General features: G+C 38.1%; 1 protein-coding gene across 1 annotated transcript in view; it reads left to right on the forward strand.

Moving 5' to 3' along the window:
* LOC121858796 overlaps positions 1-24,494 on the forward strand; it is a 44,431-nt gene extending 19,937 nt beyond the window's left edge. Inside the window, exons 8-15 of the mRNA XM_042355434.1 lie at positions 2,321-2,506; positions 3,094-3,316; positions 5,710-5,842; positions 9,116-9,229; positions 17,078-17,252; positions 17,775-18,006; positions 21,247-21,294; positions 22,426-24,494. Of these exons, the coding sequence (XP_042211368.1) occupies positions 2,321-2,506; positions 3,094-3,316; positions 5,710-5,842; positions 9,116-9,229; positions 17,078-17,252; positions 17,775-18,006; positions 21,247-21,294; positions 22,426-24,235 (2,921 nt within the window). The 3' untranslated portion in view covers positions 24,236-24,494. The remainder of the gene's footprint in view (positions 1-2,320; positions 2,507-3,093; positions 3,317-5,709; positions 5,843-9,115; positions 9,230-17,077; positions 17,253-17,774; positions 18,007-21,246; positions 21,295-22,425) is intronic.
* The last annotated feature ends 681 nt before the right edge of the window (positions 24,495-25,175 follow it).

Raw genomic sequence — 25,175 nt, forward strand, 5'->3', positions numbered from 1 at the left:
GACAAAAATAATAGTTGTTTCCAAAGTAGAATTAATCCTAAAATAAAAATTAAGGTAGGCAACAGGGAACTTAAACAAGTGGAAAATTTTGTGTATTTGGGAAGTAATAACATTAGCTGTGATGGTAGATGTACAAAGGATATCATAACAAGAATAGGTCAATTAAACACAAAGGCGGATGCTAAGAATAAGCTACACACCCAGAAATTCAAGGCAGGGGTTAGGTCAAATGATGAGCAGGACAGGAGGATGTATGCAAGATCCAGGAACCAAGCAAAGTCAGAGTGTAGAGGGCTGAAAAGGAGTTCCAGAGGTTGGTTTCAAGTGAGGTCATGTCAAACCCAAAGGCGTTTTACTGCTACTCAAAGTCAAAATTAAAAATGCGAGTAGGAGTATTGGACCTGAGGATTGAAGATGGTAGTTACACAGATTCTGACCAGGACAAAGCGGAGGCATTGAACAGTTTCTTTTCCTCAGTGTTCACGAGAGGATGCCAAAAAATTTCCTGCGTTTGAGGACAGACAGTTCGACACATTGCTGACCCACATTGTGTTCACTGAAGAGGTTATAAGAAATAGTCAAAGCTAAAGGTTCATAAGAGTCCCGGCCCTGACATGGTGCATCCCTGAGTGCTAAGACACTTGTGCAACGAGCTTGCTGAGCCTCTGAAGATCCTGTTCTGTAAATGCCTGGATGAACAAAAGGTCCCCAGTGATTGGAAAATGGCTTATGCGAGTCCTATTTTCAAGAAGGGCGATCGTCACTCCTCGAATAATTATAGACCAGTGAACCTTACTAGCATAGTATGTAAAGTACTTGAGAGCATTATAAGAGATGCCATGATGGAATATCTACCACAAAACAACCTTGTAAAGATTGCCAACGCAGTTTTATGTCAGGCCGCTCCTGCTTAACACAATTACTCAAGGTACTGGATGTTTGGACCCAAATTCTGTAAGAGGGTAGTAATATCGACAATATATACCTAGATTTTACCAAAGCTTTCGACAGTGTACCCCATGAAAGGCTGAAAATTAAACTGGAAGGGGTACAGGATTCGGGAAAGTGTCCTAGCATGGATCGACGACTTTTTCCTCCATTGCAAGCAGTGTGTGGTGATCAATGGCATGAAATCGTCATGTGTACCCGTGACAGGGCAGTGTATTGGGCCTGCTGTTGTTTGTTTGCTTCATAAATGACATGCCAGAAGCTGTACATTCCCCCATATAAATGTTTCCAGACGATGCCAAGTTATTTATGGAAATTAAGAACCAAGCAGACTGTGAAGAGCTGCAGAAGGATTTCTGTGAATTTCAAGAATGGTCAAAGAAATGGCTGCTAAGATTCAATGTCACGAAGTGTAAGAGGATGTACCTGGGACGTACCAACGGGACAAAGAAACTGCATTAATTGAGACTGAATGTGAAAAGGACCAAGGTGAGTATGTTGACAGTGAACTTAAGTTCTCGGGCCATTGTGAGAAGAATGTACCAAGGAACTAATTTATTAGGTCTTATAAAAAGGTCGTTCAGATATCTAGAGTTCACCCCTCATAACGATCTTAAACAGAGAGGTGCTTCCCCGCCTGGAGTACTGTCACCCCGTCTGGTCTCCGAGATATACTAGGGACTGTCAGTTGATTGAAAATGTCCAAAGGAGGGCCACTAGACTGGTGCCTGCACTGCGGCACCTCAGCTACCCTGCGAGATTAGAGTGCCTGCAATTACCTAGCTTATACTACAGACGGGCAAGGAGGGACCTAATTGAGGTGTATAAACATTTCAAATGGCACTACCCTGTCGAGTGTCCTTACCTGGAACTGGCAGACGCTCGCCCCAAAAGGGGTCGCAGCTCAGGGTTGAAGAAGCCGTAAGTCCAGAAAACTGTGAGAGCAAACGTTTTTGGAGTGAGCGTTGTGAACTCGTGGAACAACCTGCCAGAGAGTGTTGTGACAGCACCGATTGTGAGCTCTTTCAAGAGCAGACTTAACAGCACTGGAGCAGGTGCAGATACATTAAGAAGCCAGTGCATGCCCAGTACTTGCCAAAAGTGCGAACAGAGACGTGGATGATCGCCCAAGTAGCTAATGAGCTGATCAGTGGTGAAGAGGATTAAAGTATAAGTAAAGTCTAGACTACCTGAAACTTCTTTAATTCCACCTTTCCTTGTTTCTCTAATACAGGTAATTTTATATTCATTTTTATGATGCACTCAAGAAAAAGTAGTTTAACTTCAAAGAGTTTTTGTCACACATTACAGACCATCGTTGTAGTTATTATAATGGAATTTCATAAAATTTTGTGTTTTTTTTTTTTTACAGTTGAATGGAGTATGGATGAATGGGTCACCATTGGAGGCAGTCTTGAAATTTATGACCTACGTCGCATGTCAGTATTTGTAGATGGTTTATCACAAGGAAAAAGACATCATTTTAGAGTGTGTGCAGGGAATTTGAAAGACTATGGACCACCACTGACAACAACCCCAACAGCTGCCATTCCTTCTAGTAAGTTGAGAACACCCAGTAGCCTATTTCAGTGCAGTACAGTTTGTCATTATTATATTTTCATTTGGTTGTTTCAACCCATAAAATATTATTAATTTCCAGAATACCCACTTTCTTTAAATTGAAAGTTTTTATATATACTGTATAATGGCTCACTGCACAATCATATACTGTATACTGTACAGTATATTAATGAGTTTTAATAGGCTTTGGCAATTAATATACTACACAGTACAGTACAGTACAGTATTTGCAACTACATACAGTACTGGGTTTATAGTATATTATCTTATGAATATTTTTTAGGATCCCCCCTCATAAATAACAAAATAATCTAAACATTATTTGACTGATCTTTTCGGAATTTTACGTGTATGTTTTTTTTTATAAAATTGAAAAAAAGAGAAGATAGAAGAATGCTTTACAAGAAAATCAGGTACTGTAATAGGAAGTACAGTAACTTGATTTTTGAGGTAGGTCTTGGGCCAAGGTAAAAGTTTGGCTGGGATGGTGGCCACACAGTATTGCTTTGGAAACACTGTTTGTTGCATGTCATATTCCCTGACCTTAACACAAATTTTTCATAGGCTGGCGGGACTCAGACGCCCAGAAACCTCGGCTTGATGGGCAAGTGGGCAAGCTAGATGACCTTTTCAACCAAGTTTGTAACTCAAGACCACAACATGCAGCAGAAATTAAAGCTATAGAACCAGGCCAGGAAACACCACTCAATCTAAGAAAAGCACAAAAGAAGAAAAGTATTAAAAATCTCTTCACTCCTGCACCAAAATTTCATAGAAATTTGAAAAAGTATGTATATCAGTATTTTTTTTTGTGATTTGGTGAATGTACAGTATAACATTTGAACATAAGTAGGGACAATTCTATATGCACTTCCTTTTGTAAATATGAAAATAATCTTTACAGTACTACAGTATATCCTCGATTTTCATGGTCTTCAAACTATATGTCGGTCACAATATCCATATACAGTACAGTATATAAATATTTTTTTACGTAGAGATATACTATAAAGGTGTAGACACTTGTTACAGAATGTGAAAAGCTTGCCTTACTTTTCTCTCTGAAATACACTGTATAAGGTAATAATAATATGTTACTAAGACATTCATAAACCTTTAAGGTTAATGTAAGGATTACAGGGGGTCCCCGGGTTACGAACGGGTTCCGTTCTTGATGACGTTCATAAGTCGGATTTGTACGTACGTCGGAACCCATACTATGTGCATACTGTACTTACAGAACAATGTTTGAAATCTCACTATATTATAGCCTAAGTTCTTATATACATCTAATATCACTTAATTTAAGAGAAAAGTAATAAAATTTCATCAGGTAAATAAAATACTGTAAATTTCAAGTTTAACTCTATTCTTATCAGTGGGCGTTCGTAAGTCAGGGACCCATGTATATACGTACTGCATGCCCTTAAAATTTGCAGGAGTTAGGTTCTCAAAATGGCCGAATAACATTTGCTGACCGGGGGTGTTACCTTTATACTTGTGTGAAAAGAAATTTATATTCCCTTTGTGTGTTTGCCCTTAGGACAATTATTACTTTTACCTGTATTGTATGTGTGTGTGTGTGTAGACACACACACATAAAACACATATACATATAAATAATAATGGGAAAATCCTCTCACAAATAATTAGGAAACAATTATTAAAAATGGGAGGCTTTTCCCATTATTATTTATTTATGTTGTGTGTGTGTACACACACACACATATATACAATACAGGTAAAGGAAATTACTGTCTAGAACGAATGGGTCCCAGCCGCAAAAATGTCAGCAACTTTAAAACTACCCTTAGACATTCTTGGGTACATTCAGGGTGTCATCTGTGAATAATCGAGGTCCGCGAATTGTCAGGGCATGCTGTATAGTACACTTACAGTATGTACTGCACAGTGTAACAGAGGAATCACATACAGTATTTAATACACCAAAATTTGAACAGTGCTGTACCATACTGCAAAAAACCGAATCTTGTACTCTTAAACTAATTGTCTTGGCGATTCTACAACAAAAAGAAAGTTAAATTATTGTCCAGGTACCTCAAAAGTAAGATGCTTCCCCATGTGGAGTATTGTCACCCCTTCTGATCCCAGAGACATGCTAGAGTGTCCGCTGATGGAAAACACCCAAAAGAGGGCCACCAGACTAGTGCCTGAACCTCAGATACACAACTTGTGGATGCCTGCCCCACTAGATATTACAGCCTCAGGTTAAAGAAGCCTCAAGTTCAGACAATTTTCAGGGCAAACTAATTTGAAGTGAGAGTCGTGAAGTTTTAGAATAATCTGCCTTAGAGAGTTGTGGCAGCACTTAGTGTGAATTCATATAAGATCAGACTTGACAAACACTACTGCAGGATGAGATATGTTCTGGAGCCAGTACTTGTCAAAAGTGCATAACAGAGATGTAACCAACTGCCCAAGTAGCTAACAGGTTATCAGCAGTGAAAAGGACGAAGTAAGGTAAAGTAAGAGAAGCGCTGAATAAATTGGGCTACTCTACTGGCACTTCTACACTTGATTAGGGCTCCGTATATGTACTCCTCTTAATTTACAATGTTTGTCTGACATCTGAATGTATAGGGAGATGTGAATAGTTTGCATGATGCGAGTTCTTATTATTTTTATAGATAAAGATTACAAATACAGCACTTGAAAAGAAATACTGTATTTGTTTTATGTATTTCATAGACCAGCTGTCTTTTTTTCATTATAGAAATCATGAGCTGTAAATTCATTAAAATAAAGAGTTTACAGTTCTGTTTATTGGTAAGGACATATTGAGATTGTGGGAAGTGAAATTTTATAAAGTTTTCATAATTAAGAGTTAGGTGACAGTAGAGAGAAGAATGTCTGAGGAGCAGATAGGGTGAAAGATGCACTTACAATGAGGGGGTTGGTCCAAAAACAGTGTGTATGAGTGAACAGGTATATTGGGGGAAGGATGTATTGCTTGCTGTGAGCCTTTTTGAAGAATTACCACAGTTGAACACATTTTCTAAAATAGTAAGAATGATTAAATGACACCAAATGAAAGGAAAATGTGTGTGTGCTTATTTTTGCTTCCAGCCACTTTGTGTTAACCAGGAAAAGGCTTGAAAGATTAAAAGATGAATTTTTTTAAACATTTATGGAGTTATAAGATTTGTTTTCTTATTTCAGAGGTTCCTACCTTGCCTGCATAGTTTACTGTGATGATAAAGTGCTTGTAACAACAGAAGAATTTCCTCCAGTTGTTGAAGTAGATGATGATTACATGGGACAAGCAAGATCTCATTTCCATTGGCTGTTAAAGGTATGCATTATGATGTAATTAATTTGTAATTACAGTACTGTACTACAGTAGCATATAATTTATTGAAACTTTGCTATGGAATGAGGACACATGTAATAGTTGTGAAAGAATATGAACTATGTTTTGTGGTAGAAGCAGAACTTAATATCTTGCAATTTAAATGGTTTAAGGCGATATAATTTTGATGCTCTCTCTCTCTTTTCTCTGTCCACAGAAATTGTTTTTCTGCATATTAACTATACCGTACTGTAGTTTTATTGAGTACATGAGTTGTATATGGATGGATGTTACATTTTTGTGTGAAATTGGTTATTTTGCAAAATGATCAGCATGCATTTTGGTAATTTTTCCAAATAACTTACAAACAGACAACCTAAACTAACCTAACCTTATGATTAGGACAGCACATAGTCCAAGGTTAAAAAACAAACAAAAACATCCTAACCTAACCTTATTCAACCATAAGGTTAGGTTAGGTTGTCTGTTTGTAAGTTATTTTGCAAAATTACCAATATACATGCCATTCATTTTGTTAAATAACTGATTTTGCAAAAAAAATAAAAAACTACTGTATATATACCTGTATACTGTACAGTAGATGAGTCCACCCATTTTAGTCTTAAAACTTGATACATAAAGTTCATTGTTGTCAAGTTTGTGATGCAGTTCTTGACCAGAGAGAGTGGGGGGGGTCTGGTCATTACATTGATGGCTCTAATTTATTTTTATAACCTTCTGTTAAAATTGAGCAACTCTGTACAGCCAGCAAGACCAGTGAGTTGAAACCCCCAAACCCCAATATTGAATGAATATAAAATGTGTATTATCCAGTACCTTCAGACTGGAATCTTTAGGGATAACCTTTAGCAAAGAGGTACAGTTTACATACTTTACATACTAGATTTAGTGAACTAGTTCACTAAATTGAGATTAATTCCATTAATAGGCTCACACCTATCTTCAGTGGCAACTGAATTTACAGGGACAGAAAGAGGCTTATATACAATGAGTGACCTTACATAACATCAGGTCAGGTCAATAACATGGGATCCACTAATCCACTAATCCACCTTCACTGCAAACGAGAGATGATCTAATAAAAAATGGGTAACAGCAGGTCAAAAACATGAGACCCACTGATCATCTACCCTACATCCACCTCAAATGCTTCCAAAGCTTTTTTAACATTTGGCCAGTTATTATTCATTAATACCCCAACACCACAGCATTACACACACAACATCTAGAGTTTAAAGTCTTGTGTGAGACACTGTGAGTTGGAGGGAGGGGGTCAGGGTGCTGGGAAGGAGGGAGAGAGACAGGAAGGGGGGAGGGAAGGAGCAGGCATGGAGGGAGGGATGGAGACTGGCTGGTGTATGTTTTATCATTGATATTATAAAATATTAAATACTATAGAAAAATACGATATATAATTTGACATCAAAATTACATGACAAGCCGAATAATAAGGCAATTTTTTTCACCCAGACCTCTTCACTGGGAGGAGGGTGGGTAGGCTTACACACATCCTGAACATGACTCTCTCTCTCTCTCATTCATGTGTGCAAACTATGGGATGTTTATACTCAAATTAATTACCATTTTACAAGGATTACAGAAATGCAAGTTATATTCTGCTAAGTCAAGTCAGTGACTTTTTTTTAAGTGAAAAACTAAAACTCCCTCTATTGTATAATCCTGGGTCCCTGAACCCTTCTCCCCTCCACTGATAACTATGCACTTGGTAATCTCCCCGCCTGGCTGTCAACACCTCACCTCCCCCTACTCCCTCCTCCCAGCCAAAAGACAATAAGGATTTTAGAGGGTGATGCTGGCTTTAGGCTTAAATTTTTTTTCCTATAAAATGTCACCGATTTGACTTAGCAGAATATAACTTGCATTTCTGGAATCTTTGCAAGATGTCAAATATAATATAAAACTATAATATAAGAAATATAAAAAGCATGGGTGTGTATTCTGTGTGGGAGGTGATTGTCAGTGTGGAATCAGTGAGAAGTTTGTCAATAGTGCACCTGGTGATGGCTTGTTAGGCTTCTTTCAGTTTAAATGCTACCACACGTCCACCTCTGCTGTAAGTAAATCTGAACACTAGCCATTTATTCTGGATCTTTTTGCTATGATGACGATGATTATTAGTACGTACAGCGCCCATATAGTGAATGATGAGGCAATAAAATAAACATGAAGGTCATACCTCTTTTTAAAATTTTACACCCAGCCTTTACTGGCATTAAAACTCTTGTCACTTTCATTATTACTTTCACCACAATAAAATTTGTACGAAGACTTGGCCTTCTCCTGGAGAGTGTGTGTCAGCATCTCTAACCACAGACTTAAACTCTTCCCCATCTTGACAATGTTGATATCTCTGAAATAACTGCTCTTCTTTGCAGATGCAGGTGCACAGAGGGACACAGCTTTACAAATATTATCTTGCTTTGCTTTGATAGATCTCACTGTTGACTCGTTGATACCAAACAGACGTCAGGAAACAGCGTAACTCATCCCTTCTTGCAACTTGTCTAACACCACTTGCAGGGCATTTGGGAGGCATGGTGAAAGACAGAATGCTGCAAAGACACCAACACTGGGAGGACAGCAGACTATAAACATTACTATGCGAGGAGAAGCGTATTCGTCACCTTGTGGCTTACCGCCCCTCAGACTTTTTTTTTTATGGTAATCTGCGAGTTTCTGAGTGATACATGCTTGAAAACTGCGAACTTTAAGGGAATAAATACTGTACTGACATTGGAGGTGCAAATACCTCCTGCCTCCCTTTTCCATCTGTATTTATTATACGTTACTGCTCAGTCTCAACATTAAGTGAATTGATCCCGAGATCCCATTTCATAACCAAGTTGGGTTTCAGCAACTGGGCATCCTAGTCATCACCATTTGTGAGGCTGAGATGAGCTGGATTTGGCATGGTGGTCATCATAATGTCATCTTTAGCCATTGTTGAACAAAAGCGGATCAGAGCTTATGTGTTTATACTCGACAATAGATATTCTTCAGCCTTCTCCCTTATTTAGGGTGTTGTTATGCCATGGGTTATTCATATTGTATCTGGTATGAAAGCAAAGGATAATCTAATATTGTGATTTACAGGTACTTTATTTAGTTTTCAGATCCCAGTAACACAAGTCAAGGTCCTAGAGCCCAGGAATTCAGTGCTGGCTATACAAAGTTACTCAATAAAATGGGGTCTCAGGATCAATCCATCTTATGCTTTTTATTTAATTATTGTAGGTAGCTACAACCTGGGAAGATGTTAAATCTCTGAGACAAGACATGGATAGAGCGGGATCCGCATCTAATGTTCCATTCAGAATAAAACTGCTACAAGCTGCTGCCAACATGCAGGTATGATGATAGTTTTATTCTTTATATAATGATACATTATGAATATCTGTGTTTAATGTCTCACATTGATCACTAGTCAGTGATATCTAGTGTCTTCATAATTTTTTTCCTGGGATCAAAACAGAATGATGAGTCAGTTATATCACTTGGCTGCACTATTTCTGCACTCAGGTTTTAAAGGCCAGCAAAACACTTTGAAAAATTCTCAACTTTTTTTTACTTTTATCTTCTTTGCCAGTACATTTATTTAGTTATTATTTCTTTAGCCATAACCACAAGAAGTGAAAATATATTTGAAATACAGTAAAAAAAATCAATAAGGGCAAACAACATGTGTTTACAGTAGGCTAGAGGCAGGCAAGATTTGAGAAAGGAAATTTGTAACTTGAGTTTATAACTGAGGGATTTGAGTTAAATGAACCAGCTCCAGGGTTTATCCCGGTGTACCTGTGGTCACTCTGGGTTTTGAAGCACCACAGCTGAGGTTGGAGTTTGCTTCAAATATCCTGGTTTGGTCAAGCGAGTGGCTGTTGACACAACAATTCACGCTGATCTGATAGGACAGTAGGTTTACCTCAGAATGCAGATATCCCCCCTGTGTATAGAGGCAGGCTATGCCAAGAGGTGTTCTGATGTGGTATTGTTTCAGCAAGGGCAGATCCGTGGGGGGTGGGGGGCTGGAGGTCCGGACCTACCCCCATTCTCATCCTTTTCATCAGAAAATTCCAATACTTTTTCTTTAATGATGTATTGTACTCAGGGTTTTTTGTGTAGTAAAAAGTAATTACTACTGACCTCAGAATATCTCCTAATATCAAGTGTACATGGCTGCAAAATGGCCTCAAAATGCCCATGATATTGGTCAGAGTCTCAGTTGGGTGGGCTCGCTAGTCTCGCCATGTTCCCCCACCCAAAACTTCTTGGTTTTGCCTCTTGGTTAAGTTATTGAAACGAGTCTATTTGCTATGTAGACAGTAGGTGGGTAGTCTAAAATACCTCGGGGAGTTACGGCCCTGCCTAGCCAGCTATTTACATCTTGTGGGTGGGCGTCAGGAAGGGCATGCAGATGTAAAATTATGCTTCTTCATGCCTGATGGCAATAGGGTCAACCAGAGCTGTGCCCCTCCCCTGGTCTCTGCTGTACAGTATTTTCTATGCTTGCAGACTGCTTGCGCAGATGGTACGGGGTAAGCGTTTTACAGGCTAGTACTTCTGCTTGATAGTACAGAAACCCATATTCAGGGAGAGCACCTTGTGAGGTTGCTCCATCATCAGGTACTTAATATCACAGCCAGCTTTAGTGTCATGTTGCACATGGATGGGTGTCCCTGAAGCTGGACTGCTCTAGCTTTGGCATTAGGATTACATATGTGCCAGTACCCAGTGGGGATGTCCCACTCTGGTTGTTATTAAATTCTTAACACCAACCTTGTCATATAATATAAGGAATAAACATAAACCTGCCACACTGAAACTACCCACACACTACACAAATGAAAGCTGTAAGAACTGCATACTGTACAGTAAAAAAGAAGGTAACTGACATAGCTGGGTTGAATACACTCGTAGGTACGATGTGTGAAAAAGCAAGGGAAGTTGTGAAGAGATTGAGCTGTAGAAAGCTCAATCTCTGCTGTACGTATGAAATGAGGTGGAAAGGTAGCTCAGCAAGGTTGATCACTGGTAAGAATGATAGCTACAAGATATCCTGGAAGGGGAGTGAATCCGGAACAAGTGATGGAAGGATCTTGATCGACGAAAAGTTGGTGGAGAAATTACTCGAGTTGAAAAGGATGGATACAATAATTATGGTTTTGAAGCTGGTAGTAGGAAGGGATCTGATAATCATTATTTCTGCATATGCCCCATAAGTTGGGCGAAGTGAAAAAATGAAGGATAAGTTTGGGGATAAATTGTTGCATGTCGTGTCAGAGCTGTGTAAAAGAGAGATTGTAGTACTGGCTGGTGACCTGAACTGTCATGTCAGGGCACATGTAGAGGGTTATGAAGTTGTACATGGCAGAAAAAGCTATGGCACAAAAAAAATGTAAAAGGAGAAAGAATACAGTGGTCCCTCGTTTTTTGCGTGGGTTACATTCCTGATGTTGTTCCAGCCCCTTGATCCTCCCTCCTAACTCTCCTCCTGGTACATCACAGCAGATGAAGTTTCTTTATTATTTTGACTTTCTTGGCTAAAGTCAACACTTCTCTTTATCTCTTAGGCTTCTTTGGTGAGTTACCGCCCTTGTTACCACCTATAGAAGGATGTTTTGGAGCCATGATTGGATTTTCGATCACAAAACACATGGGTCACAGCGAGATGTATACACATTTTGGCGGGGAACATGAGTGAGACAGAGGAGGGGAAGGAAGCTAAGCTGCACTCTGTGGTAGTGATGCCTGCTGGTTTCTTGCAGAAACTCGTTCATGCGCACCATTCAAACACATACGAAATCAGTAATACCTGTGGCAATGAAAATCTATGAATAGTCAAAACTGCAAATAAAATATCTGTGAAAATCAAGGGTGCACTGCACTTTAGTTTGGGGATGCATTGAATATGACTATGCAACATTCGTTAATAATTGATCAATCAATATAAATTTTTTTGTCAGCAATTAAGGACTGCAGATACATTGTTACTATTCCCCTGAATTAGTTCTGTCTAATCCTGTTATCTGATTTTTTCCATATATTTTAATAAATTTGAAAAATCCTACTTCCCCATAACCTCTTGCTAAATTACATTGAAATTCACATGGAATATAGGTGATTTACTCTTCTTGAACGTAACATATAGATATTTCTGATTATCGCTTTCGTATTGGGTGCATGAATTTTTTTCCTAACTTACCATTTTTCCTCCAAATATTTATAAAGATAATGACCAATTAATAAACCAAGCCAAATAAAAAGAAAATCTATATGTTACACCATGATCAGTATGTTATTCTACTACGGTACTTAGTTTTTGTTTTATTAGAATCGACCCTTAAATGGCCGAGACTTAGGGATTTGAAGGTTAGAAAAATTCATTCTGAGATATGGGCTGATAAAGGTGGCACGAGAGCAACTCGCAATCGTACCCCACTCTCGCATGTTTGATGGGTCACTGACTCTCGTGACGACGCCGAAGATCTCCCGTAGCAAGCTTGCTGAGAAAGGTGTCAGATACTGATTTTTACCAAGTGATTGGTATTACTTTACACCAAAATAATAATATAAGTCATTTTCTACAGCTTTTCCGATGTTAACAGAAGATCTCTTGAAATGAAGGGGGTAGAACAATCATCCATAGCTACATAAATATTACAAATTATGCAATAAAAATATGTTGGCATATAGCCATAGGCAACAGCTTTCCTCAGGAATTTTTCTGAATATTTTCGTAATTTTCCGATTTTCAGCCGGGGTAAAGACACACTTCTTAAGGGTGGGGACTCACCAACGTAACATTGTTGGGAACATGGCTAAAAACAACGTGGACAACATCTGGTGTAGACTGTTAGAGTATGGAACAATGATAACATCATTATTCCACAAAGTTACCGACAATGTTACCAATATTGTTACATTGTTGTGGTTCCAGTGCAAACATTTTTGGTAACATACGTTGGCTACATTATGATTGGGAACAGTGTTGGTTCAAATTGTTTATAACAGTGTTCCTAACACTGTTGTGTTGGAATAGATATATCTGTATTCAACTGTTGCAAACACTGTTGGTAGCTTTTGTCTAAAATGTATAACAATATTCCTAAAACTCTTACTTTGGTATGAAAGTGACTTTCAACATGGATGAGATCTCAGTCACCAACACATGTTACAAACAATGTTTGCATTTGGTGTGGCCCCACTCTAAAAAGAGGGTGAGTAGGTTGATTATGTATGAGCAGGGTAAGAATGTACCTTACAGCACAGATTGGTTGTGTGTGACCTGTTGTTTAAAAGGTGCAGAGAAAGGAAGAAGGTGTATGTTCTGAGCAGGAGAGTATGGGAGTTGCAGGAACAGAATGTAAGGGAGGAGTTTCATGCTGAGTTGAGAAGATTGGAAAAATGCAGTGAGAATGTGAGGGACAGTGTAGTGAGATGCTGGGCCAAAATAAAGGATGTTTTGCGGAGCACAGTTGACAAGATGTGTGGCTGGACGAAGGGCATAGTCAGGACCCCAGTAACATGGTGGTGGAATGATGAAGTAGACAGAGTGATAAAGGAGAGAAAAAGATTGTACAGGTTGACAATCCCTTATCCGAAATCCTTGGGGCCAGAGGCATTTCGGATTTCGGAATTTTTCGGTTTTCAGAATGGTTAGTTTTTTTTTTTTTTTAATAGCCCACCCGGGCACAAGTCACTGACCCCCACTGGGGCCTGGGAGGCGAAAATATAATAATAATTATAATAATAATAATAATAATTATAATAATTCATAGTTCTAGGTCGTGTTTCTCACTTTTTATCTTTTTTCATTCTTGTATTTCTTTATTATTACAGTATTATTATTATTTTATTAATACAGTATTGTTGTTGTTATTATTATTATTATAAATTTTATTATATTTTATTATTATTATTATTATTATTGTTATCATTATTATTTTATTTTGGTGTATTTTTTTAATTAAAATTTTTATTTACTATGAATAATTATTATTATAATTAGTATTATTATTATAATTAGTATTATTATTACATTTTCGCCCCGATGTGGGTCAGTGATGCCTGGGTGGGCTAATCCCGGTTTAAAAAAAAAAATTGCTCCACCAAAAAAATTTCGGTTTTCAGAGCTTTTCGGTTTTCGGAATTTCGGATAAAGGGTTGTCAGCCTGTATAAGCACTGGTAGAGAATAGTTGCAAAAATGCATAAAGCATCAGATGATGTAGGCATGTCAATGGTGACTTGAGTTGATTATTGCAATCATGATGGAATGTACTGTTCCAGTTAACTGAAGGAAAATTGTGGTCATGAATGTGGAAACACTACAGGGAACTACATTGCTTGAGAAATTGATAAGGGAGAGAGTAAACATAAATGAAATGCAGTTTGGGTTTATGCCAGGTAGGGAACTACAGAGGCAATATTTATGACCACACATTTACAAGAGAAATGTCCTGGGAGAGAGAGAGAGAGAAAATTATATTTTATATTTGTGGATTTGAGAAGGCATTTCACAGGGTACCATGTGAAGTAGTAAACTGGTATTATATGAGGGCTCAAAAATCTCTTGAGAGTAAACGGTGAGGAATTTGATATAAAAGTAGGAGTCCCTCAGGAGTCTGTCTAGTGTCTTAAGCTCCCTTCTATTTCTTGTGGTGTTGGAGGCAACATCACAGACACATTAAGACTAGCCTGCCCTGGGAGTTGTTGTATGCTGGTGACTTTGTGCTGAAGCAGTTAGTATTGAGGAGGCATTGGAAAAATTTAAGAAATGAGAGGATGGAATAGAGATAAAGGGATAAGAGTGAACGTGGCTAAAACAAAATTATTGATTAGTGATGTGGGTGAGGGACCCATGGTGAAAAGAGGAAAATGGCCATGTGCTGCCTGTAAGAAAAGTGTTCACAGCAACTCAAATATATGTAATGAGTGTTGAAAGTGGGTGCACAAGAGATGCAGTGGAGTAAACGGCAGATTGCAAGATGTTGCTGACTTGAAGTGTTCTGTATGTGGAGAAACTCAACAATGGTGATATGTTCCTGGACTGTGTTGATGAGTTCTGTTACCTGGGTGACATGATCAGTGCCAGTGGGAATGTTGAAGTCTGCTCAGTTGCAAGAGTTGGAAGTGGTTGGAGGAGAGGAAGTATAGGGAACTGCTTCCTCAATTGGTGGCAAGAGTACCTTCCCTCTGAAAGGAAAAATTTATTTGGCTGGTGTGAGAAGTGTGATGTTGTATGACATTGAAACTTGAGCAGATAAAGAGATGACAAAAGTAGACTTGAGCAAGCTGAAATGAAAATGGGGAGATGAATGGGTAATATGACACTGAAAGACGGAGGCCCTGCTCAGAACTAAAAGGGCACCTGGGTATTCCTTTTACTTTTATCCTCTTCACCCATGCTCATCTCATTAGTTGCTTGGGCGGTCGGTCATGTCTCTATTATGCACTGTTGGCAAGTACTAGGCATGCACTGGCCCCTAAATGTATCTGAACCCACTTCAGTGTTGGTGAAATCTGGTCTTGAAACCGCTCACACTTTGTGCCATCATAACTATCTGGCAGGTTGTTCCAAGAGTTCACAATTCTCACTCCAAAGAAAATTGCCTTCTCAGTTTTCTGGACTTACAGCTTCTTCAGCCTTGAGCTGTGACCCCTTGTGGGGGCAGGCATCTGCCAGTTCCAAGTATTGACACTCAACTGAGTAGTGCCCTTTAAATGTTTATACACCTCAATTAGGTCCCCCCTTGCCTGTCTGTAGTATAAGCTAGGCAGTTGCAGGAGCTCTAATCTCTTTGGAAAACTGAGGTGCCAAAGTGCAGGCCTTTGGACATTTTCAATCAACTGACAGTTCCTAGCATATCTCGGGGACCAGACGGGGTGACAGTACTCCAGGCGGGGAAGCACCTCACTCTTAAAGATCCTTATGAGGGACGGACCATCTAAATATCTGAATGACCTTATGAGACTTAATTATTTAGTTGCTTGATTCACCTTCTTCTCACGATGACCTGACAACTTCTGTTCATTGTCAACATATACACCCAGGTCCTTTTTGCATTCAGTCTCTATTAATGCAGTTTCTTCGTCCAGTTGGGACATATGACATGCCTCCTTACCATTGGTACGACCCAGGTGCATCCTTTTTCACTTTGTGACATTGAATCTTAGCTGCCATTTCTTCGACCATTCTTGAAGCTCATAGAGTTCTTTCTGCAGGTCTTCACAGTCTGTTTGGTTCTTAGTTTCCCTAAATAACTTGGCATTGTCTGCAAACATTTGTTTGGAGGAGCGTATAGCTTCTGGGATGTCATTTATGAAACAAACAACATTGATCAACACACTGCTTGCGATCATGCAGAAAGTCTCCGATCCGTGCTAGGATACTTCCCCGAATTGCCTACCCTTCCAGTTTAATTCTCAGCCTTTCATGGGGGTACGCTGTTGAAATCCTTGGCAAAATCTTGGTACAAATTGTCACTATTGCTACCCTGTTCCAGAATTTGTGTTCAAGCATCCAGTACCTTGAGTAATTGTGTTAAGCAGGAGCATCCTGGCATAAAACCGTGTTGGCAAAGTCCTGCATATAGGGAGACTGAGATGGTTTGGGCATGTGGAGAGAATGGATGAGACCAGTTGGATCAAGAGGTACATGAGCCTAAATGTGGAGGGGGGGGGGCTAAAAATGACGTGGGAGAAATTGTAAGAAATGACAGTAAAGAGTTAGGATCCTGACAAGAGAGACTGTGCAGCTTGGAAACCTGTAATCTGGTATCCACGGCTAACCCACACAAGTGTGAAAAATGGCCATAAAATGATGATGATGATCAGCATTTCATATTTTTTAAAGATTGATAGATATTTAAGTATCTGAGTGAGGTTAGGTTAGGTAGGTATAAGTTTGTTTTAGTAGTGTCAGGTTTAGTTTAGATAGAATAGTCTTTGATTAAGTTAATTTGTGTTAGGTTGGATTGGTATAGAGGAATTTAGGTTGGGTTGGGTTCTTTTAGTTTTGGTTAATTTAGACAGTTAACTTTTGTGGACTCCATTTAAAATTTGTGAATTTAGAATTATGTGCTACTTCAGTAATTTAGTACCCTTTGTTCACCCCCCCCCTCCCCCCCACACACAATATTTTTGCATGCTCTAATGATTACACTGCTTATCATACCTGTACCTGTATTTATTTTCAGACAACACTTGGCATTCAGGATTTGGGTCAATTTTATCACAAGCCCATTGTTGGAAGTAATGGAACATTGGTGTTTTGTACGATGCGACATGTAAAAAGCACAAAGGTTGTTTCTGCCATGAATGTTAAGTGGATCCCACTCTCTAAACTTAAAGAAAGGAAGAGTACAGCCTCAGGTGAGTTCATGCAGGATCCTTATTATTGGTGTTTGTCATTCAAAGCACTGATGAGATACAGTGTTTATCCTGGCTTATATTTAATAACCATGTTGAAATTGTTATCATTAATAACCCAGTTAAGAGCATTACACTCTTTTGTCATGAATGGCCTTGTTTAGATCATTATTATCTTAATCATTAATGAATATGTTGAGATCAAATCATAATTTTTCTTGCTAATGATGCTCTTTAGGTTATTTGTATCATTGTTTATTATTAATGGCCTCGTAGGTATTATTATCCATGTTTGACATAAATAGCTTTATGGAGATAATAACAGTAGAGCTACGAAAACTTATCACTTTTCCAAGTACTGTATGTCTCTTCCTGCATATAGAGTCAGCTAGTCACTATTGTAGACATTCAATATCACTGTTGCAGACAGTTAAGTTCACTTTTTATATATAGTAAAATATCTTAAAGAAAATGTTTTCCTAAATTGTATAGATAGATTTTTATAATTCCTCTGAAATATTACAGGTCAAAGCTCAACCCAGAGTGATGGTGGGACATCAGCAGGAGACATTTTGTTGTCATCATTACAAGACCAGATTCTGTACGATAAAGTGAGTCGTGTACCATTACGTCGTGGATTATACTTGGGCTACCTCAAATTGCAGAGTTCTGTGGATGTTCTTCAGGTGTTAGTACCAGAAAAAACACCTAATATGTTTCCACATGTCAAGATCAGGGATAACCCTCATGTTTCAAGGTATGTAACTTCATTTGTTTTAAGACCTTAATGTATTACCATATATACTCAAGTACAGTACAGTACAGTTTGAGTTTTATGATAATTTTTTTATGCAAAAAAGAAGTGGGTCAAACTATGTACATACACATAAATATGAGGGATTAAAATTCATACTTTTTTGTGGGTCATTTACGGTGAACAATAGCTACCCGATACATGCTTGTGGTAGGCTATTCTTACTAGTAGGTTCCTTTAACATGGGCTTGCCTACCATACCCCTAGATTCTTTCTTTATGTTGCTACATGAAGAACACAACTTCATTCACTGTATATGCCACTTTAAATCTCCAAAACCTGATACAAATGAAGATTTACAGATAATTTTCCTTTGGTTTGTATCTGTTTATATTGCTGGTGGCATTGTTGCCAAGTTAGACTCGTCAGTCATCGCTGTAGCCACATTCCCCTAGATTTCTCCCTATCAGGCTGAGCTGTGAGCTATGTTATGGTTAGTTTTCAATTCGTAATTTTGGATAGAGATACATAATTTTCTTCTTTATTTTTGTTACTCTGTTACATCCATACACAATCTTAAATACAGAATGTGCAAAAATAAAAAAATAAATACTATTTATCATGAGGTAAAAAACATAAAGGGAATAAACATTTCTTCGTGTGCGAGAGTTAGCATGCTGAGGGGGAAAGGGAGGCGAGTGGAGTGTGGGATCTCAGTCTCCAAAGTCCTGGCAATATTTACAATACTATACTGTATATCTGGACTTTGCTAAAGCCTTCGACAATTTATGTACCCTATGAAAAGCTGACAATTAAGCTGGAAGGGTATAGGATATTGGGAAGTGTCCTAGTGTGGATCAGAGACTTTCTTCATGACCGCAAGCAGTGTGTGTGGTAATTAATAGCACAATATTGTCATATGTACCTATGACAAGGTGGGTACCACAGGACAGTGTATTGGGTCCTTTGTTATTTGTAAGGTTCATAAATGACATGCCAGAAGCTATACACTCCTGCATACAAATGTTTTTTGCGGATGATGCCAAGTTATTCAGGGAAATTAAGAACCAAACAGACAGTGAAGACTTTCAGAAAGGTGTGTCAGCTTCAAGAGTGATCAAAGAAATGGCTGTAAAATTTAATGTCGCTAAATGCAAGAGGATGCACCTAGGTCGTACCAACAGTAAGGAGGTGTATGACATGTCATAATGGGATGAAGAAACATAATTAATAGAGACCAAATGTGAAAAGGACTTGAGTGTGTATGTTGACAATGAACTGAAGTTCTCAGGCCATTGTGAGAAGAAGATGAATCAAGCAACTAAACTAATAATATCTCCATTAGCCAGAATCCCTCGAACCCGGAACTCTCCGATAGCTGGAATTGAAATTTTCTCGGAAAATCCTTCCCAGAGCCAAAATTTTCTGAGACACATTTTCTGGAATATTCCAAGAAAGTTTTCCCAATACAGTGGGGTATGCTATAACGAACGGATCCTACTACGAATATTCCTATAACGAACGGTTTTACCTATAAAATTGAGAATGCTATAACGAACGCAACTCCTACAACGAACGCGGATGAATACCGGACTATTTCGCCTGGCGCATGAATATTGTTGTACCGCGACCCACAACAAGAGCGTCAGGCGCCATCTTTGTCTCATTGTGTAGCCAGTGCACCACTGTTATTGTTGAAATTTCGTCTTTTGATGTGGAAATTCGCGTTATTTGTATAACTATTTTGTTATACAAGTATACAATTGTAACAATGAGTCGTCCAAAGCGAGTGAGAAAGCTAATAACCCTTGAAACTAAGAAAGAAATTATAAAGAAACGTGAGAATGGAAGAAGCATTGCGAAACTTAGTGATGAATATGGGATGGCTAAATCGACTATATGTACGATTTTGAAGAATAAAGAGGAGTTAAAAACTGTGCAAGTGGCTAAGGGAATCTCTAGACTTAGCAAAGCAAAGTGTAATATGATTGAAGAGATGGAAAATTTACTCTTAGTGTGGATAAAGGAGAAAGAAATGGCAGGTGGTAACATTAGTGAAGCTATAATTTGTGAGAAGGCCAGACAATTGTTTGAGGACCTTAAAGCCAAGACTCCCAGTGGAAGTGATAGTGATGTGCCAGTGTTTAGGGGTACCTGCATGCTGAATAACACTAAGGTAAGATAAAGTACCGTATTTTTTACATTTTCCACAGAATTTTTTCAGTGTTAAGTGGTTGTATTTGGGGGCCTGGAACGGATTAATCCTATAACGAACGAATGCTATAACGAACGAGGTTCTGGAACCAATTACGTTCGTTATAGCATACTCCACTGTACTCGGAAAATTCCAGTCCATCCTTCATAACGCTCTTCAAGAGTGAGGTGCTTATCTGTCTGGTGTACTATATTATTTTCTCTTATTCCTCAGAATTAAATATTTTGATCTTAAAACATTGATAATATCTATCATAACATGAATCATCACAGGATAAGATGTACTGGTAATAAAAATATTTCAATTTTATTGCCTTTATTGAAGTTTATTTATATACAGTAATACTGTAATAATATCCTTAGAAATTAAAATTACAGTAATTGAGGAGCAATATAAAAGCATATCCCAGTATTATTATACTGTACACTTCCCACAACACTGAGCACTGAGGGGAAGCAGAGAGTCAGCATCCCAACTGGGGATTGCGTTACTATGGTTGAGCATCCCTGAAACTTCAACAGTACACCAACTTGAATAATTTTTTTTTTTTATACTTACGTCATTGCTATTTATATGCTTTTATTATTGCTGTTTATATACCTACATTTTTTAGTTTCATGTTACAGTGTACAGCTAAAGCTACTTTTAGGGTTGAATCTAACAAAATTTATAAATGGGAATTGGTAACTGGTAGGAATTCAGTTTCAGAGTTGGTAACACTGTTGTGGTGGTAATCACGGTCAAGACGCATTGGTGTATGTATCTTGCAATAAAATATGTCTAGGATTATTTCTAGAATTTCTCAAAGCTAGGGTTGAATTATACAAGAGGTACTGTATATGAAAAACTCAAGCGTTTTTACCCAAAAAATCATGAGTCAAACTACATGTGAGATCGGTTAATACACGGGCATATACAATATTGATTTAATCTGTTCAGGTACAATACATAGAAAAAAGTAATTTCTAAAATAATGTTAATTTAATTTTTACCTTTAGAGAAAACTTAAAAAATTATTTTATTTTCAGAGAGGAATGGGAATGGGTGCAAAGCTTAGAATTAGCAAGCATGGAGCAGTGGCACTTAAGTGCCGGAGCAGAGTCAGTAGAAAATGAAGGAGAAAGATGCTCTCCGCTTCCCAGTGTACCTTCAGCAGCACAGCATGTCTGGCATTCACAGCTTTGCCAAGCAAAAATTCCAGTCCATCCTTCATAACGCTCTTCAAGAGTGAGGTGCTTATCTGTCTGGTGTACTATATTATTTTCTCTTATTCCTCAGAATTAAATATTTTGATCTTAAAACATTGATAATATCTATCATAACATGAATCATCACAGGATAAGATGTACTGGTAATAAAAATATTTCAATTTTATTGCCTTTATTGAAGTTTATTTATATACAGTAATACTGTAATAATATCCTTAGAAATTAAAATTACAGTAATTGAGGAGCAATATAAAAGCATATCCCAGTATTATTATACTGTACACTTCCCACAACACTGAGCACTGAGGGGAAGCAGAGAGTCAGCATCCCAACTGGGGATTGCATTACTATGGTTGAGCATCCCTGAAACTTCAACAGTACACCAACTTGAATAATTTTTTTTTTTTATACTTACGTCATTGCTATTTATATGCTTTTATTATTGCTGTTTATATACCTACATTTTTTAGTTTCATGTTACAGTGTACAGCTAAAGCTACTTTTAGGGTTGAATCTAACAAAATTTATAAATGGGAATTGGTAACTGGTAGGAATTCAGTTTCAGAGTTGGTAACACTGTTGTGGTGGTAATCACGGTCAAGACGCATTGGTGTATGTATCTTGCAATAAAATATGTCTAGGATTATTTCTAGAATTTCTCAAAGCTAGGGTTGAATTATACAAGAGGTACTGTATATGAAAAACTCAAGCGTTTTTACCCAAAAAATCATGAGTCAAACTACATGTGAGATCGGTTAATACACGGGCATATACAATATTGATTTAATCTGTTCAGGTACAATACATAGAAAAAAGTAATTTCTAAAATAATGTTAATTTAATTTTTACCTTTAGAGAAAACTTAAAAAATTATTTTATTTTCAGAGAGGAATGGGAATGGGTGCAAAGCTTAGAATTAGCAAGCATGGAGCAGTGGCACTTAAGTGCCGGAGCAGAGTCAGTAGAAAATGAAGGAGAAAGATGCTCTCCGCTTCCCAGTGTACCTTCAGCAGCACAGCATGTCTGGCATTCACAGCTTTGCCAAGCAACACAGCAGCTGTTGAATCAATTAGAAGTAGAAGAAGAAGCTCAACACCAACATAGACTTTACTGTAGAGAAGTGTTAGAGTTAAGTCCAGATGTGGCTCTTCTCCTTGTTATGCCACCTGTGGATGCTGTGTGTTCTGCTCCAGGACAGGAAGATGCACTCTTCTCCCAACCTAACCTTGCAACTTTACCCCTCCAAATATTTGAAATGATACATATGGGGACATACCAAAGGGAGTTAATAGGTAGGTATGCTCGACTTTCATACATTTTGGAGATGGACACACTGATGGCACAGCATGCCAATCGAGAAGCCTTCAGTCAGGATGAGATAAACTGCTCACGGGATCGTCTGTGGCAGCTCCAGTCCTTTCAGGAACAGCTTGATGCTACATGGCGAGGCCTTCGGTGGGTTATGGATGCTATTAGCTATGCTCGTGATAAGGCTGCATCTGGTGCCCCCTTAACTAACTTGCTGTCTTGTTCATTTCCCTCAACGACTCCTCAGCCAGCAGTGCAACAGTCTACCTCACATATGCCTGCTGCAACTTCTCCTGTACAAGACACTCATAGTTCCAGTGAGTCCCTCCAGCTCGGTGCAGATAGTAAAAGGTTAAGAAAAGATGATGACCTCAGCTTTAGTGTAAAAAAGTCAGAAACACCAAGAATGCTGAAGTCTAATACCTCAGAAAACATACGGGCTACAGTCAAATGTGAGACAAGGTTTCACAAATCGAAAACAGCAGAATGTTTAGTACATAGTAGTGGGTGTGTTCATAGTTGTATCAAATCTTATAACTCACTGAATGATTGCTTATTAGACAGTGGAGAACAAAATGAAAATGTTCCACTTCTTTCATGGACACATGAAAAAATGGAATACAGTGGCGAAAGAAAAATGTACAGTAAAGACCTTCCAACTTCTAGAAGTGAAAATCATTTACAACATTGTGTAGACCATGGCTACCCTCCCAGAAAGGCCAGTGCTCCAGCGTTTTATGATACTCATGAGGGATGTTTGAAATCTAAGTGTTGTACTAGTGAACCAAAAATAAATCAGAGTATTTCTTCATTAGAATCTGTAGAGCAAGGGAAGAGAAAAAAAAATAGTTGTGTTGATCTTGAATATGAAGAAACTATGGCTTGTAGCAAATCTCCGACAAGTAGTTGCTTTGATTTACACCAACGATATGGCAGTAACCTTAATGTTGATATGCAAAGGGCAGGGAGTAGTCTCAGCCACGATTCTGAAGCCTCATTCTCTAGTATGACTGCAAGCTTGCGGTCTCTATCTTCCAATGAAACTGAAACGGACACTTTAAGTCTCATGTGCTCAGAGAGTGGGCGAAGTGAAGCAAAGAGTACAGAGGGCGAGGAGCTGGTTGAAGGAGCTGCTCGTAATGAGGAATTCACCATAATACGGGTGTACGCGGCATATCAGACTGGTATGGCATCTGGTACCTCTGTTAAAATTCACATAACACCTAGAACAACAGCTCGAGAAGTGATAGACTTAGTAGTGAAACAACTCAATGTCGCTGTTGTGCTAAAGGGGAAAAGTGGTCCTACGTATGGAAATGATAAGCTCAAAGATTTCTGCTTGGTGGCTGTGATTGGTATGCGTGAACGATGTTTGCGGGAAGATTTTAGGCCACTTCAGCTTCAGAACCCATGGAAAAGAGGCAAACTTTATGTTCGGCTGAAACAAGATGTACTGGCTGCCCTTGAGCAGAGTAATTCACGCCATTCAGCATATCTGTAAGATCGACCTTCACTGTACATTCCACCACATTATACATTGTCATTCTGTACTTTCAAACATTTATTTCTCAATGAGAGTGGATGGCTATATTCCTTCTTCAGAAAATTTTCATTCTTATGTCTCACCTAACTGAATGCAGTACTGGAGAAATTTGGATTAGTATTTAGGTACAACAGTGTTATTAGTCCATTAGGTAAACATGGTAGATGTTTGGTGCAAATTGTTTTCAAGGCCTTTTTTTTTTTTTTTTTTTTTAAACACAAGAAATAATTTACATTAAAGTCCTTCACATACTCTTCTCCATGTGTTATCAAGGTCCTTGGTATCTGTGTACAGTTCCTGCCCAAAAGCATCCTTGTGACAAATCTAAAAATCAAGAGACACATAAGGTAATGCAGTAGTTCATCAAAAAAAAGTTGTCAAGAAACAGTGGATCTTACATAATACAAGAATAAGTTCCATTGTTTTGGTCCACACAAACTGAGAACAGCACTCAACAATGCTGATTTTTATTTTTTATTTATTTTTTTTATAATCGTGATCATAGTGTTTTCATGAGTTAAGAGTTTACTGTTCAATGGCCTTATCATCAGTATGAGAGAGAATCTAATGAAATGTTACTAAATACTTGTTACTGAGATTTCTGTAAGATACGCAAATAATTAATATGGATACAATTGCCATAGAAGTTTGTCAGTTAAAATCTATGAAGTTTCATATGATTGTAACAGTATATCTAGTTGTGTAGTGTCACCCCTTATGAATGAAAAGTAATGAAAAGAATAGCAAAACCCAGTAGACATAGCAAGAATCCAAAGTACTTAATGATTTCTAAGCAACGATACTTTAGCCAAGAAAAGGGTAACTGACTGCACATCAATTATTAAATGGCATTCAGTTCAACTGGTAACTTTTAACTTGTTGCAACTTCCATTCTTTT

The sequence above is a fragment of the Homarus americanus genome, unplaced genomic scaffold, assembly GCF_018991925.1.
Source record: "Homarus americanus isolate GMGI-L3 unplaced genomic scaffold, GMGI_Hamer_2.0 scaffold41807, whole genome shotgun sequence".
Classification (NCBI taxonomy): domain Eukaryota; kingdom Metazoa; phylum Arthropoda; class Malacostraca; order Decapoda; family Nephropidae; genus Homarus; species Homarus americanus.